At 40.0% G+C, this 16,982-nt stretch overlaps 1 protein-coding gene across 3 annotated transcripts in view; it reads left to right on the top strand.

The window, feature by feature from the left end:
• SORBS2 (sorbin and SH3 domain containing 2) overlaps positions 1-16,982 on the top strand; it is a 147,026-nt gene that overhangs the window by 80,666 nt on the left and 49,378 nt on the right. For all 3 annotated transcript variants that reach the window (XM_054989734.1, XM_054989733.1, XM_054989732.1), the window contains 2 exons: positions 2,954-3,131; positions 4,286-4,400. In XM_054989734.1, the coding sequence (XP_054845709.1) occupies positions 2,954-3,131; positions 4,286-4,400 (293 nt within the window). The remainder of the gene's footprint in view (positions 1-2,953; positions 3,132-4,285; positions 4,401-16,982) is intronic.

Raw genomic sequence — 16,982 nt, 5'->3', positions numbered from 1 at the left:
CTAATCTTCATTTTTAAAAGCATGTGCTCGTAATATCATTTGTTAAGGCAGTTTTCCAACACTAATGCTTCTAAATCTTAAATTACTAACCACAAACACATGATCCATTAACAAGATTAACAAAGGCATGGCCATGTGTCTGCATATTTCCTTTTCAGCTTTCAGTAATAAGACTCAAGATAACCCCAGGGGGACACCAGAAAATGAGAATATTTGAGCCTGTGCTTCCAAGACGCTTCTCTTTTCATGTGGGCACATTTGGTCTGAACCAGGCTTTCGCAACTTGTGTCCTGCCAAACAGAAGACAGCCCACCAACAATAAACAGAGGCCAAAAGAGGATTGCTAAAACCCCTGATTATGCTGCCTGGTTTGGACTTTAAAAATTGTCAGATCCTTAGTAGGCCTGACCACATTATGTTGCTAGTGGGCTGAATTTCGCTTGTGTGCAAGTTTCTGTTCTTTTGGCAACTCCGAAACTGCCTTTTTTAAAAAACTAGAGGATTGTAAAAGTAATTTGGATGTCATGGGGAAGGATAAAGTACTGTGGTACTGGAAACTGACCAAGATGATCTATCAAGTGAACAGGTCTGGTACATATAGACCCGTTGATGGAGACCTATCTTTTTGAGAAGAAGTTGTGGAGGCCTGTACTAAGCACACGCTCTTCGAGTCTCTGTATAAGAAATGTCTTGGTGCATGTTTGTCAAGTGTAGTGAGACACAATGTTAGCTGGAAAGCATAGTTTTAAAAGACACAGCCGGCTAAGATTGCTCCTCAGAGGGTTTGTTAATTTCATCTTTGCCTCCACAAAGGCTCTGTCAATTTCACCCCTCCAGTCTAAAACTGTGCGGGATCGCAAAGAGAGTAGCGAGGAATGGAAACGGGGTGGAGCTGCCTTCCAGAGCCCGGCTTGTACCAGGAGCGGTAATAATGGGCTGAAGTTTCCCTTCTGGCCTTTCACAGCCCCTTCACACAGCTCCAGTGTATAGCAAAGCCTTTTCCCTGCCACCAGCTCTGTCTTTTTAAACTACCCTTCCTGGCTAACATTGCATCTCCCAACATGTGTTCTTCACGTGTCAGATGTCTCATGTGCTGAGACTCTGTGATTCAGCAAGGGAGACCTGTGTACAAGGACAGAGTTTTGCACACAGATCATCCTTCCTGCTTGTGCACAGAAGAGTGCTGCTAGAAACAAGCCATCCTTCCTGCGCAAATTGAACGCAAGGGGCCAAGCATGGTACTCCACTACTTTATGGATGGTTGCACTCTTTCTGAATTGATCACCTGTGTAAGGTATGCAGGCACCTGTGCCCTCACCAAACAGATCATCAGCACTGCCAAAGGAAGAAATGGGTACACAGCATACAAGTGTGGAAGAGGAGTTCTGAATCAAAGCTGTGGAGTTGTCAGGAAGTTCCAATGAAATCAATGGGAAATACTTCCAAGGAAATGGGTTTAGGTGTTTAAATCCATACCATACTTATGTGGAAAATTGGTATGTCCAAAAGTATCCACTGAAATGTGTGTGTGTGTGTTAGGAAAAATGACAGCAGACTATTCATTCTGCACCTTTAACCCCTCCTGCACAGGCCAATTTTGCCAGTTCAGTTCTCGTACTACAGTGGTTCTTTTCATGACCATCTGCACCCAATTTGTGGCCATGAGTACTCACTTAGGCTACTATGCAGCTTTTCCGCAACTCTTCTGGGAGCATTTATACCCTGATTTTTTTTAAAAAAAATGTTTTCCAGCCTGCTGTTTCCACATGCACACTTTTTATCCCATCTCTTAGCATTTCACTCTTTTCTGCTCCCCCCCCCACCCTCTGCCAGCCCACTTCATTGTGATTGGCCACTGTTGTCTATCCAGCCACTCCCTCCCCCTCCTTCCCATTCTTTGCCCCTCTCCTCTTTCCTCTCCATTTTCCTTTCCACTCTTTTTTAAAAAATGTAGTCTACCGTAGGATCGATTCACCAATGGGTTGAGAGGAAGAAATCTAGGAAATAGATTGATCCAGTTTTCCAGTGATGCAGCGATTCATCACATGTGTAAAGAAAAAAAAAGGCCTGATGCTGTGACGTCACCAGTGATGGCATCAGTGACGAAAGTGCCAGCACTCATCAATCCCCATGCATCACACTGATCAAACATAGTAATTCCAAACTGCAGGGATGAGTGTACAACGGGGACACCTTAATAGATAATTCACTAGTCACCCAGTCAAAATTTGCTCTGTGGTATAAAATCATAATAAAAAATCATTTTAGAGCTTCATTCTTGGTAGACATAACAACATACAAACTCAGAACGGCGTTTACATTGTTGCACTTTCAGACTATGCAAACGGAGCTACTTAACGGACGATACTTTAAAATACCTTTGGAACAACGCATTTGTTTATGCGGAAGCTCAGTGGAAGATCTTTTCCACTATGTCCTAGTTTGCCCTTTATACTTGGAACCCAGAAATAAATTCCTGGCCAAGATATTAGAGAGTCTACATTCCCTTTCCGACTCTGACAAATTGGAATTCACGCTGTCAGATGTGGATCCCTTTGTTTCTAACAGAGTGACACTCTGTTTTAGCCGCCAGGAAAATTAGAGCAAGTGTGGGACTAGATGAAATGACATGCAATCTCTGGGTCTGAATGAAGAATTTTAGAGATGGATATAATATTAGAAGTTTTATCATTTTAGTGTTGCAAATATGTTTTAACTTGTAAAGGCCTGTGGCCATATCCAATAAATTTGTCTGTCTATCACTGACCAAACGTGAGAGGTGTGAAAGGGCCCAGACAAGCCGATTCCACACCTTTTGGCTTAACTTCTGGGATAGTGAGGAGTTATGACTCTGGTGCAGAAGGGGCTTTCGTTGAATTACTGTTTGTGTGGGCAGTATCTATATTTCGTAGTCATATTTGGGTTTCTTCTGGGTTTTTTGGTCTCTCCTTAGGTAACTTCAGCCCGTCCTTTTCCACTCAAGCACATCCTGCTGCAAAGACTCAGACGTACAGACCGCTGACAAAGAGCGCTTCAGACAATAGCACTGAAGCCTTTAAGGTCTCCTCCCCTGTGCCTCCAACACCTCCAGCACCACCAATTCGTCCACGGCAAAGATCTGCACCAGAAAAGTAAGCCCTGTGTTGCTTTTTTAGAGTTACATCTGCAAGCAGTAAGGCTGCTAATCTCCAGGTAGGGTTTGGAGTTTTCCCAGAATTACAGTGGTCTCCAGACCACAGAGATAAATTCCCCTGACAGAAATGGCAGCTTTGGGTGATGGATTTTTCGGCATCACATCCTTAGTAAGCTACTGCCTCTTCCCAAAGTCTGCTCTCTGCCCCTGAATCTCCAGGAATTTCCCAAGCCGGAGTTTGTAGCCCTAGCATGCAGCAAACTCAGAGCCATTATTTCAGCTCTGTGAAAGTGAGTTAAAGCCTACCGCAAGTGGTGTGTTACTTACAGCTCATAGTTTTACAGAAAGATCATGCTGTCCCATAAATAATTTAGCAATCTAAAGTGAGTTCTTCCTTTTTTTTTAAATCAATATATCTTTATTAAAAAAATGATAACAATAAACTATTAAACTATATACAATCATGAATTTGCAGTCATACAAGAAGTTAATACTAAAATCCGTTAATAAATACATACATCAAAATGAATAAACACATAACATGTCATAATAAGTAACAATTGAGTGCATTTTAAAGCAGTTTAGAGGGTTATATCTGAGCATCTAAGGAGAAAGTACTTGTAAATTCTAACATATTAAATTGACAGATTACTTATATATTTGCATATGTATGAAAGAGTTTAAGACCAGGTAAGGAACTATTATTTTCGAGGTATTCAAAGAAAGGAAACCATTTCTCAATTAAGTTGGTTGTTCTTGGAAAATTTTCTACTTTGTAAATATTATCATATAACTTTTCTGATATATAATGGTCCCAGATTTTTTTGTGCCAGTTATCAATAGAGGGTGTAGACTTGGATTTCCAAAAGGTAGCGATTGCGCTCTTTGCAGAGTTCTTCCTTTTGACTTTTGATTGTTACATGGTCACCATTCTAAGCAAGTATGAAACATAATTTTTCATATGCCTGTAATGGAAATAAAGTTCAAGCACAGCACAGTCAGTAGATGATCTACCTTCAGTGAAATAGAGCAGTTTTTCCTGATTTCGTTAATGCTATATAAAGAAAAAGCAACTTTGCGATTCCTGTGGTTCATGCACACTATTTGATAGGAAAGACAGTTCCATTCAGATGCCAATTTTTAATTTTTCAGAAATGACTGGGACCCTCCCGATCGAAAAGTGGACACCCGCAAATTCCGTTCTGAACCAAGGAGCATTTTTGAGTATGAACCAGGGAAGTCTTCAATTCTTGAACACGAAAGACCGGTAAGAGAAGTTTGTTGATATTCTAAACAGCATAATGGGCTCTGTTCTATTATTAAATTCTATCATTTAAACCTGTAGGGACATCAAATCAGCTCCATGCAGGGGCCTTCCCTTCCTTGTCATGCCGGGAATGATGTCTCCTGGCATGATAAAGAAGACCTCAGCCCATTCCATGCGCTTCCCACCCACTGGCCAGGTGAGTGGAAGTAGGGAGTAGAGGCTGGGAGCGTGGGATCCCTTGCTCCTACTGGGGAACTGGTCATTCTAACCAGGAATCACATTAGTGGGTACCATGGTTCCATGCCATGGATCACTGCACTAGATCCAGAGGGCTAGTGGGAGGCCAAAATGGCCCTGGAAGACATCCATGTCCTTGCCCCCATGCACACACCCCTTATCTAAAGGCAGGCGATGAGCTGGAGGGAAAGAAGGTGCAGCTGTGCATCCCCTTTCTGGCCCCACTGGGCTAGCAAGGCAAAGGCAGTTAGCATTGCACTTTTGCTGGCTCACCCAGGGGGCAAGGAGGGTCTGGGTCAGATGGTTCTCCAAGACAGTGGCCCACTGGGATTTCTCCCAGTAAAGTAAATTTAAAAACTTTCACAAATCTCATACTTGTTTCAGCTTATTGCAGCTTGTGCCCTTCCCCCAATAATTCTTACCATTTGTCAAGTATCAAAGTATGTGTTACACGAGACAGACGTGTAACAGTCTACTGAATTTTTTAATAACGAAAAACAGCAAATTTGATCAGAGAAACAGCGTTGGAGACTGACTGCTTTAACCATGTCATCTCCAGCCATTTTTTTACTCTAAAAGCATAAAGACACTTTATGCTTTTGATTGTGACTTTATGCTTTTGATTGTGACTTTGTGGATTCATTCTGTTTCCCCAGACTTGGCTTCAGGTGTCATTTGTAATTGTTGTAGAGTGCTCTAAGCATTGTCATGTGATGAAAATTCAAACAGAATGGCACAATGCTGTGTGCTTTGGATCCACAGAAGCATAAAGAACAGTTCCCAGGGTTTATCATTGCCAGTAAAGTTCTTGCAAGACTATGGGTTAGATCCCACAGAACGTTTAATGTGCATTTCTCACCTGTCCCCCAGAATGCTATTCCTAGGAGTCCTAGGAACAGCATTTCGGGGAAGATTTTGGAGAGAGGAAATGGCAGGAAAATTGCTCTCTGTTGATGGTAATTCTTCTAGCAGTGGAGAAGGCTTCCAGATTTCTCCCTTCTTATAGTTATAATAATAACAGAGTCCCACCCTCTTAACGAATGCACCAAACTGGCTCTCTCTTACCTCCTCTTGCATTACATCCCATATAATTCCTGGAGACTCCCAACCTTCAGGAGTGGTTAGAGTAGAGAGAGTCACCGGGAACTGCAGTGAAAAGGGGAAATCAGCAGAGGTCCGTTCTATGAACTCCTTTATCTTTGGAGAAGAACAAGAGCAGCACCTATAAGACTAACAAAATTAGTAGTACTGCTAATTTTTCCACTGCTACAGACAGACTAACATGATTACCCATCTTGATCTATCTCCTATCTTCATGATTCTTTGGATCGAACCCTATGTTTAAAAGATATTTAGAATCATGAATCAGTGTCAGAATAGACCTGATGCGGGAGATTCATGACCCCCATGATTCTGGGGTCAAAAACTTATTTTGGATTTTTGTTCTTTATTTCAAAGTGCTTACTAGATTGAATGGAAAAGCAGCCCTGTGCAGTATACCTGTTCTACCTCACTGAGAAAAAATGTAAATACTCGTATAGTCCCCGTATTGTTTACCTCAGCAAAGCTAGTTGTAGATTCAAGGGAGTATGCAGATTGGAAAGAGTTGAATACCCCCCTCTCCTAATGATGGTCCCCTGACCCAATTGTCATGTACATGTAGCTTCTACTAAGTAAAGAAAAAGAATCAGAAGCTCCGGTCATACATCTCCCATGTCACATCTGTTTTTGGTCATTAGATAGCAATGTTCTATTTCCTGAATTGCTTCCTTTTGAACAACATCTAAATCAATTAACAGAGAAGTAAGCTGTTAATGTAACATTAGTTTAGAAGTTCCACTGTATAACAGATGTTAATTATAAAACAGTTTATTAGCATGAAGTAATGAGTATTGCTTCTTTTTTTTTGATGGAACTGCAAAATTGGTGGACAAAAGAAATGCAGTTTTACAGAGTGTAATATAATTGGGCTTTTGTCATTTTTATATTGTGATAATGAAGTGAGAAATTAATTCTCATTACCTTGGGGGTTAATGCAAATTGGAATCTAACTAGTTCCTATATGAATGGAATATGGCAGTACAGGACAAAGAATGGGCATATATATGTTAGGTTTACAGCCTATTATGTAGACTGGTTGGCACTTCAAACAGATGCAAGAAAAGCAAATGTAAGAGTCACTGACTTCTGGTGTAACCCTGTAGGGACTCCTGCATCGCCCACCTTTTGCCTTGCTGGAGCAATGGAACTGCACTGTGTGCGCAGTGGGTTTGCATTTTATGCTAATGGCAGGAAGAAATTCTGCCGGGGCTGATTTTCCCAGTGCAGAGAGACCAGTCATGTATAAAGCTTCTGCCTGCCATATGGCTCTTAAATAACAGGGACTTGACTGAGAGAAATAGCATTCTGATTTCAATGGTAGAAATTTATTATAATATTTTTATTACGTTTCAGGGGAAAGGACCATACACAATTATTTAAAAATGGCTTTGACAAAAAGCTTACAATGTAATAACTGATACTAAAAAGAAAGAAAAAAATGGGAAGCAGGCTGATTACATTTTTTAAAATGTTTCTTAAAGATAAGAAATATTTGAATAAACCGGATCTCAATATATGATCAGACCTTCATGATTTTGTGATGCTGGTGCAAGAGTTGGGCACGGATATAGTACATTCCCCATTCGCTTTCTGAAGTGACCTGTCCCACTTCCTTTCTACATACTTAAGAAGGGAGTACAGAAATGAGGAACAGCACAAAACAATACGATTGATAGACATCCCCACAGAAAAAGGAATCCTGGGAAAGACAGGGCTGGAAAGGAAAGTCCAGTGGAAAGTCTCATGGTATTATTACCTACAACATAAACATATGACTACACAGATAAAGATAACAGAAATACTGAAAGAGCCTGAAACAGAATTAGAACAACTACTAACCAAATCAGAACATACTCGTAAAAACCTAATCATGAAATTATATAGAATACTCAAACATACCAATAAAACCAAACCCTTAAGCTGCCAAACAAAATGGAATTGTGGAATTCCTATATCAAAGGAACAAAGGAAGCAAACTGGTCTTCAGATCTCTTAAATTCTATCTAAATCAAGTATACTACCTCTACATATCTTGACACTGACAAAACAAAATTTACTCATAAAATTTAAGTATCGTTGGATGGATAAGATGCTACCGTATTTGGGCTTTAACATCACAACAGATCTAAACTCTTTATTGAAATACAATCATTTCGAAAAAATAAAAGAAATCAAACAAGACCTACTTCAGAAAAATAAACAACAGTATTCATGGTTGGATAGATTACATCTTATAAAATCTTTTATTCTCCCCAAAATTTTATTTCTTTATAAAGCAATTCCCCTAACTCCACCATTTATAATGATAAAACAATGGCAAAATATGCTCAGTAAATTTCTATGGAGCAATAAAAAATCAAGAATCTTATATAATATGTTGAAGGCAAAAATCCATCAAGGACGTTTTAATTACCCAGATTTGAAATCACATGCAATTGCATCTAGATTAGCGAATGTTCTACAGATGCTACAAATTAAAGAAAACTATGATTGGATCCAGACATTGACTCCTTTATATCACCCACACACTATTCTAGAAATTGTATGGAACAGAAACAGGAATAATCTTTCAAAAATAAAAGAAAATAGATTTATTGACATCTTAAAAATATGGGATACACAAAAGGGAAAACTTCTCCCTGACATCTCTTGTTATTCTGTATTCCCAGTGCAAGATTGGTTTCCTCCAGGGAAAACACAGCAAATAAACAAATTTTGAGAACGAGCCAAATTAACAAGATTAATAGATATATCGTCAAATAAGAGAATCTTAACAAAGGTAGATAGAGCTAGAAAAAAAGACAGCTCAACATATCCCTTGGTTTACATATTTTCAAACTAACTATACGGCATCACAAATTCATCTTATGGACATTTTTAAAAACCCCAAAACAGATTTGGAAAAATTCTAGAACAAGAAGACTACAAATAGAAAGGACTTCTTTCTAAGATCTACACTATTCTACTAAAGTCAAGAGACACAAAAAAACATACATACCAAACAAAATGGGAACACAATTGGGAATTAATAATCACTCTAGACCAATGGAAAGAAATTTAGGTGTCAAAATTATTTAACTCTTTAGTAATAACCACCAGACTACAAACTTTTAAAATCATAACTTACTGGTACCACACTCCCAAACAATAAGCAAAAATAACAGGCAAATATTCTCCATTATGTTGCAGGGAGTGTGGAGAAATAGGCACATAAATTCGTTTCTGGTGGTTATGCAAAAAAAATCGACCTTCTGGAAAGAAGTAGCAGATACTATTTATAGAATAACTAACTATTCTCTACAGATACAACCGCTAATAATTTTTTTAGATCTATGGCAAGACAATACTGTTCCCCCAATTAGAAAAGATCTTATCAGAAGTCTCCTTACAGCAGCAAAAACAGGAGTCACATCAAGATGAAATGCTAAAACAATACCAACTATAAACTAGTGTTATGAAAAAATATGGGATCAAAATCATTGTGGAAAAAATCACAGAAGACATACAAATGTTTTCTTGGAAAAGAAAAAACAACAGGATTCTATGAAAAATGACAACCATTTATTGAGTATATCACAGCAAATAACTTGCACCCTACAAATACCATTTACCAGTCAATACTAAATGCATAAAAAGAGCCCCGTGGCACAGAGTGGTAAGCGGCAGTACTGCAGCCCAAGCTTTGCTCATGACCTGAGTTCAATCCCGGCAGAAGCCAGGTTCAGGTAGCCGGCTCAAGGTTGACTCAGCCTTCCATCCTTCCAAGGTCGGTAAAATGAGTAACCAGTTTCCTGGGGGTAAAGTGTAGATGATTGGGGACGGCAATGGCAAACCACCCCATAAAAAGTCTGCCAAGAAAACGTCGTGGTGCGACGTCCCCCCATGGGTCAGTAATGACTTGGTGCTTGCACAGGGGGACTACCTTTACCTTATCTACTAAATGCATAAATTACAGTGTAATAGGTAGAGCTTACCTATGTTTTAATATCAGGTTCAATAACTCTTTTTCCCCCTCTTTATTGTGAAAAGAAAACTGTAATGTAATAAGGAACAGACTCTCCTAATGAGTATAGTTAAAGTTCTGGTTCAGCATGTGGATAAAGAAATTTCAGATCATTGTAACAGTAAGAACTATTTCTTTGCTATGTATCTATATTGTTGAATGTTTAATAAAAATTTATAAATTAAAAAAATCTCTTAGATTCTCCAGTGATCAACATTAAATTACAGTCCGATAAATTAATAATGTACTAGTATTGTACCCCCCCCCCCGAAATATGGCAGTAATATCTTCATTGAAATAGCCCCTATGCTGGAAAAAGTGTGGAGAGGTAGGCGCATACGCCCACTGCTGGTGGAAATGTAAACATATAGAAAACTTTGGAAGAGATATCCTTGAACATATAAAATTTATCACTGGATACACAATTCCATTGAGACCTAAACAAATCTTCCTAGACCAATGGCAAAGTACTAAAATTTCAAAAATCAGACAGGACCTAATAACAACTTTCTTAGTAGCAGCCAAAACAGCAATAGCCTTAAGATAGAAATCACCAAAAGCCCCCACACTGACAAACTGGTTTTCAAAGGTTTGGAATCATTATATTATTGAAAAAAATCACAAATGGTATTCAACAAGTTGATCGATTTCCCGGAACTACAGGATTTACTGAAAAGTGCCCCCCTTCTTTGAACAAGTTACCAAAAACGACGTACAACCAATTAATCAATCTTATCAGTCACTCTTAATCTTATAACTCTAGACACCTGAATTCATTCTACTCATATTCTTGAAAACTCTACAAATCAATTAAAACCATTAATCCACAAGGCATTATCTGAAAACAGAGAGAACATTGTAATACAACAGACAACTAAAAAGATACGTAACAATACTAACAATATCATTGTGCTTTAATATGATTGATCTTATTGTTGTATCTGTTATTGTAAAATTGATAAAGTATGTATTTAAAAACTGAGGAACAGAAAGCAATCTAAAGAACCTCCATATTTTAGAAGAGGTGGCAAAACATACTTCCTCCAGCAAGAAGTTCAATAGGATCATCTTGTATAAAAACTAAATGGATGGACCAAGCTCTCAGTTTTATGCAGTAAATGATATTATTATTTAGATCACTACTATAAAAACAGGAACTGATACCTGGTTGAAAGGCCCTGGAGCACAATCCTATGGAAAGTTTTTATTTTCCTGCACAAACTGTATTGAAATAAATAGAAGTTCAAAAAAAGACCACAGCTGACAATACTATATTGGAAGGCTTCCTGTATTGTCAAAAAAGCAACAATACATTCTGGTCAAAAGAGGAATTAAAGTGTGATGGAATTTGTATCCTTCCTGTCATTGGATAGTACTGATCTAGGCTGTGGCTCAGTGGCAGAGTATCTGTTCGGCATGCAGGGGTCCTTGGTATCTCTGGCTGAAAGAGCCAGATGTTAGATGATGTGAAAACCCTTCGCTCGAGACCCTGGAGAGCAGACAGTACTGAGCTTTACAGACCAATCGTGTGATATAAAGGAGCTTCGTATGCATTCTTCATGCGAGAAATTTTAGGTGCTGTTAAAATGTCATACAAACATGGAAGAATCCCACCGTAATTGACTAACCCATGGAATCAAAAAGAGATTCAATTCACATCAATACAAATTAAAATTGTAATCTTGAGCCAACACGAGTAACAAACGTAAAATCAAACCAGCTTTCTCCTTTGTTCCAGAGCACCTTTTTCAAGAGTGTGCCGCATCAAAGAATATTCTCCCCAAGGTGTATTTCCTGCTGGCACAAAACTCTCTGGACTAGACTCTCTGACAGATTCCTGACAGACTGAACACGTTCCCTCAGCGCTATGGTTGCCAAGTCTCCTTGACAGCCAGCGGGAGAGAGGGCCTCAGTACTCACCGGTGTTCTTTCCTTCGTATGCATGCAGAGGTTGCATGCATTCCCAGCCTCTCAGCAACGCCGTCCCTTCTGGAAGTGACGTCATCACTCTGGCCACAGAAGTGCTTCTGAGCTTTGCCTGTGGCCTATTCTTTGAGAATAGGACTGTGTGGGGCCAAATTGGCCCTGCACAAAAGTGCAGGAGCACTCCCGCAGCCATCATGATGGCATTACTTCTAGAAGTGTAGTTGTCCCCCCCCCCTCCCTGAGTGCACAATACTCTGCATTTGCCCAGGTTGCCTCTTGCTGATTGCTGGCAGACAGCGAGCATGGGGCAGACTGACGCAAGTTTGCCCACTGCTGGTGGGCACCTGAGAACCCTACTCAGCACTCTGACTAAAAACTGCATTTTATACCATCCCCTAAGGTATAGCTGCTGTCCAATCAGATTGCACTCCATTCACCCACTCAACCCCCTCCTTCTTACGTCAGAGGCTGCCACATCTAACCACATTAAATATATATCCATCCCCACCCCCCAATTAACTAGTTGAAAGAAAACACTAACTATTGGTATGGCAAAATATTACACTCTGTTTCAAACTGAACTTTCCCTTTGAAGTCACTATTAAGATCAACAATGATATTTCCTGGAGGAATTAATAGTTCTCTTTCAGATTTCTGAGTGCTGCCATTTTTATTGCAGGTAGGTAAAAAGGTAAAGGTAAAGGCAAGCACTGAGTCATTACTGACCCATGGGGGGACATCACATCACAGAATTTTCTTGGCAGACTTTTTACGGGGTCGTTTTCCATTGCCTTCCTCAGTCATCTGCTCTTTACCCCCAGGAAACTGGGTACTCATTTTACTGACCTCGGAAGGATGGAAGCCTGAGTCAACCTTGAGCCGGCTACCTGAACCTGGCTTCCGCCAGGATCGAACTCAGGTCACGAGCAGAGCTTGGGCTGCAGTACTGCAGCTTACCACTCCGCGCCACGGGGGTCCTCCATTCTGCATCACGGGATTTGGCGCAGATTTATGTCCATCTATTCTCTTGTCTTCCCTGACCTGGATGATCCAGGCAGCCCAATATTGTCAGATCTCTGAAGCTAAACAGGGTCAACCCTGTCTGTATTTGGATGGGAGACCAGCAAGGAAGGCCAAGGTTGCCATGCAGAGGAAGGCAATGGCACACCGCATCTGAATGTCTCTCACCTTGAATAACCTACTGGGTTGCTGTATGTCAGCTGCAGCCCGATGGCACAAAAATAAAAAAATACTCTGTTGCATAGAGGCATACCCCTTTGTCCTGTCACTGTGTAGTCAGCAGAAGGGCAACGTTGATGGAAAATATCACTTTGGAAGAAACAAAGTGCCTCTCCTCCCTTTTCTTTTTCCTTCGTACATTTTTTCTAAAAGAGAGACATTGGGAGAAGGTGATGAAGTGAGGCATCCTACTCTGCTGTGCAGCACACCGTGAAGGGCCAGGCTCCACCGGATTCTCGCCATTCTCGGCTATATCACATAACCGTCTGAAAATCCTTTTGTACTGCGCACAACTCCTGCAGCCACTGTGCACACACATAAGTTTTGCTTCATTATGTGGGATGCCAAATGTGAGCCATTTGGTAACCGCAGAACTGCCCATGAGAGTATTTGCAGTTTCCCATCCTCACTATGACTTGGATTTAGCGGATTAACTGAATTGTTTGGCACAAGCTAGCTAAGTAGTGAGCCAGGGTATATAATTTGTGGACCGCCACAGATATTTAAGGGCTTCAGGGAGATATTTTTCAATAATTGCTCTACTTTTCCAAAGATTAAAGTCTGCCTACCTATAGAGAGAGAAATTTGTAAACCTTAGTAGTTACAGCCAAGTAGTCACCCTGCAGATTATATTTTATTATTGGCTCTAGTTTAACAGCATATTCTTAGACAAAGCAAAAATGTGTACTTGATCCTAAAATGCCACTTGGTATTAACAAGAATCTTATTTTAAGTCTCTTTATAATTCCACATTTTGGCATACTATTGCATGTGTTGATGACCTCCCATCTAAGAGAGAAGGCTTTTAGGATCCAAGCTTCATAGAAACAGATGTTCAGGAGATGAACCTGTAAGAAAAGGGTATTTTTCAGAAGAACAAAGTTGTGTTTGACTGACATTACCATTGAAGGATTTAAAAGAATGCAAACTATAGTTCCAGATTGATCATACAGTCATATTTATACATTGGCAGAGGGTGTAATGGCTAAATCCAATTCATAGTGGAGGTCAGAGACTGCCATTATTCCCCATGGGCAGTTCAGTGATTTACTAAATGCTTAGTTGGCTTTACGACTTTGTTCTTTGCAACATGTCTGAAAGAGGGATGGTTTTTGCTCTGCAAAGACGGATGATTCTCCTCCGTTGGATTGTTCATTGCAGGGAGCTGCCGTTTACAGGGAGGCTCATGTCACCAAGGGATACAAGGCCACTGATGATAAGTCACCTAAGTTTTTGCACGCTCACATGAAGTGGCATTAATAGAACAGTTTCTTTTCTCAAACGCATTCAGAGATCTCTTTATGAAACAGCTGTTTTTGTTGATCCCATTTTATTAAACTCCACCAGTTATGTCAAGTCTTATGTGATCTTGGCAGCTGTGACTGTGGTGAAATTCTGTTAATCCTTGTTCACATTCCACTCTTAGTCTTTGGAAAATAAACAAGAATTAGCCATCTCAAAGGTCCAACTAGACATAACTTGGGGAGTTCAGAGCTCCCAAGTGTTTTACTTTGTAAATAGCAGGCAGGCAGAGGCCTAGTTTCATATTAGGACCATGGGTATGGGCGATGAACCCCTTTCCCCATGCCATTCTCCAAACCTGAGATGGCCCTCACAGCACTTTACTTATAGGGGCAAATGTACAGGCACTTACTTCTATGTGCTCACTACCTAAGGTTGCCAGGGCTCCTGTTATGGTGAAAATTTTTTTAAAAAATCACTGTCAGAGTAATAGCATAACGTTACTTCTGTGGAAAACCTGGAAGTGATGTCAGACCTCTCTAGGAACTGCTGGAAACTCTGTGGTTTTACCACAGTGTTTCCACTGATTGCTAGAGAGGTGTGACATAACTTCCTGGCTTTCCCCAGAAGTGACATTATACTGTCACTGATGGTGCCCCCCATGTCCTCTCTGGACTTCTGCCACTGGGAAATGGGTATCTCTCCAAGCATCTGATCTTTACGAAGAATAATCCTCGGGAACACCAAATATAGCAATTCATCTAATTTGTCCACCATTGTCTTGATGGTGATCTGACATTAATTAAAATTATTGATGTGTATTGTCCTTTTTATTCTACAGGGTTTTTAAAAAATAAACCACTATGATAATTTTGATACAACAGCCAGCTACCCTGTACCCCATGACTTGACATGTGTTTGCTCTTAATGAGTACTTTTTATTAAAATTAGGATGTGTCAGGAGTGTATCTCGTGTGTATTACTGCATTTCACTTTGCTTGAGCTACTGCTGTTACTAATTTTCATGCGTTTACATCCATATGTGCATTTCAGGTCTGGAAAAATATCTCCTAATGTTTTTCTTCCTCAGCCTTTGTGCTACTCTTTCTTCCTTCCTCACTGTTCTATACTCAAAACGCATCTAAGCAAATCTAAATTTATGTTTTTATAGGTCATTATGTTGGATCTGCTTTTTTATATCACTTACTTGTTTTACTTAGTTGCATAAGTTACTAATCTAGTTTTGTGCATTCCTATAGGTTTGGGTATTTAGTGTGATCAGTGACAACTGTACTACTGTTATAAAAGATAGTTTCAGGTGAGTTGGTTTATAGTAGATGAGCAAGGTATGTGTCCAATAGGACCTTAAAAGCCAACAAGATTTTCCAGGCTATAAGCTTTTGAGAGTCAAAATACAGAAGGGTATCAGCTGAAGGGAGCTTGACTCTCAAAAGCTTATACCCTGGGAAATCTTGTTAGTCTTTAAGGTACTGCTAGACTCAAATCTTGCTCATCTACAGCTATAAAAGCCTTTAAAATACTTTTGGGAATTGAGTTTACGCAAATACCATCATAGGTATCGCACTGATTCTCACTTGGGAGTGCATGGAAGGAGTTGCTCATACACTCTGCAGCCCTGACGCATTCACATTTCAGGGTTCTCCAATAGACCCATTACTTTGGCATTTGTGCAGATGCTGTATTGTTTGGGCAGAGGAGGACCCGAATCACAGCTCTTGGCCTCGCTTCCTTCCCGCCCCCATAAAAAAGCATATGAAGCATTTAAAAGTCAGTACTTGGACCGCACATTGTACAAAGGATCCAGCACTCTATTTTTAATTGAGATCTCAATTTCCTTTTCATTTATGCACATGTAACGTCTTTCATTTTGGTTGTCCAGATCAAGTAACTCAGCTTTTTTACTGTCTTGTATGGGGTGTTAGGAGGGCTAAAAATCTTACATTGCAAAAATAGCTTTTGAATACGTGTGTACAGATAGATATTACAAGATAACATTTACTCGCTGACCTTTGATTGGACTGTAATGGGTACTTTACCAATTGGTAAGCTAATTAAGTTGACCAAGTGAATTTCATTTGCATGTGATGCTAAGTATACTTTTAAAAAACATCATTTACCCCCCCACACACCCTAGAGAGAGAAGTCTCACATTTTCTCATCGCACTCTCACAAAGACAAAGAGAGCTGTGGTTCTCGAAAGCTTATGCTACAATAAAGTTGGTTAGTCTTAAAGGTTCTACTGGACTCTTTACTATTTTGCGACTACAGACTAGCACAGCTAACTCTTCTGGATCTATAAGCAAACATCAGTACAGCCTACTTTACATTATGCTCGTCTTCAGCTAGTTCCTCTCTTTATCTATCTCCGGCTTTAAAAGTCAGGACTGGAAAGGGGGGAAAGGTGTCTAATCGCCAACTGCCTAATATGGAAGCCAGTCCAGTCTTCCATTGCTACATCTGAATAGGGTCTCGACAGCAGCCTGGACACGAGCATTCTCTGTGATGGCCCCTACACTGTGGCACGGCCTGCCTGTGGTCAGTAGATCTCCACCCTCCTGGCTTTCTACAAACGATGCAAAACCGAATTATTCAAAGAGGCTTTTTACTCAGATAGGAAGGCTGTATTGTAGGGAGGAGGTCTCAGATGATTTGCTAATGCATTAAGGACCATAGACTTCATCACCATGTTGCCTTAAGTATGTGCTTCTATACGCTACCTTTGCTTTAAGGAGGACCCTACTGGGTAGTTATATGTTGTCTAATGTCAGTCCTAGAATTGCTTATGCTCTGTTTCAGCAATTCTTCAACTCTGT

The sequence above is a fragment of the Eublepharis macularius genome, chromosome 10 (genome assembly GCF_028583425.1).
Source record: "Eublepharis macularius isolate TG4126 chromosome 10, MPM_Emac_v1.0, whole genome shotgun sequence".
NCBI classification, from domain to species: Eukaryota; Metazoa; Chordata; class Lepidosauria; order Squamata; family Eublepharidae; genus Eublepharis; species Eublepharis macularius.
This window is presented reverse-complemented; position numbering and strand designations above follow the sequence as displayed.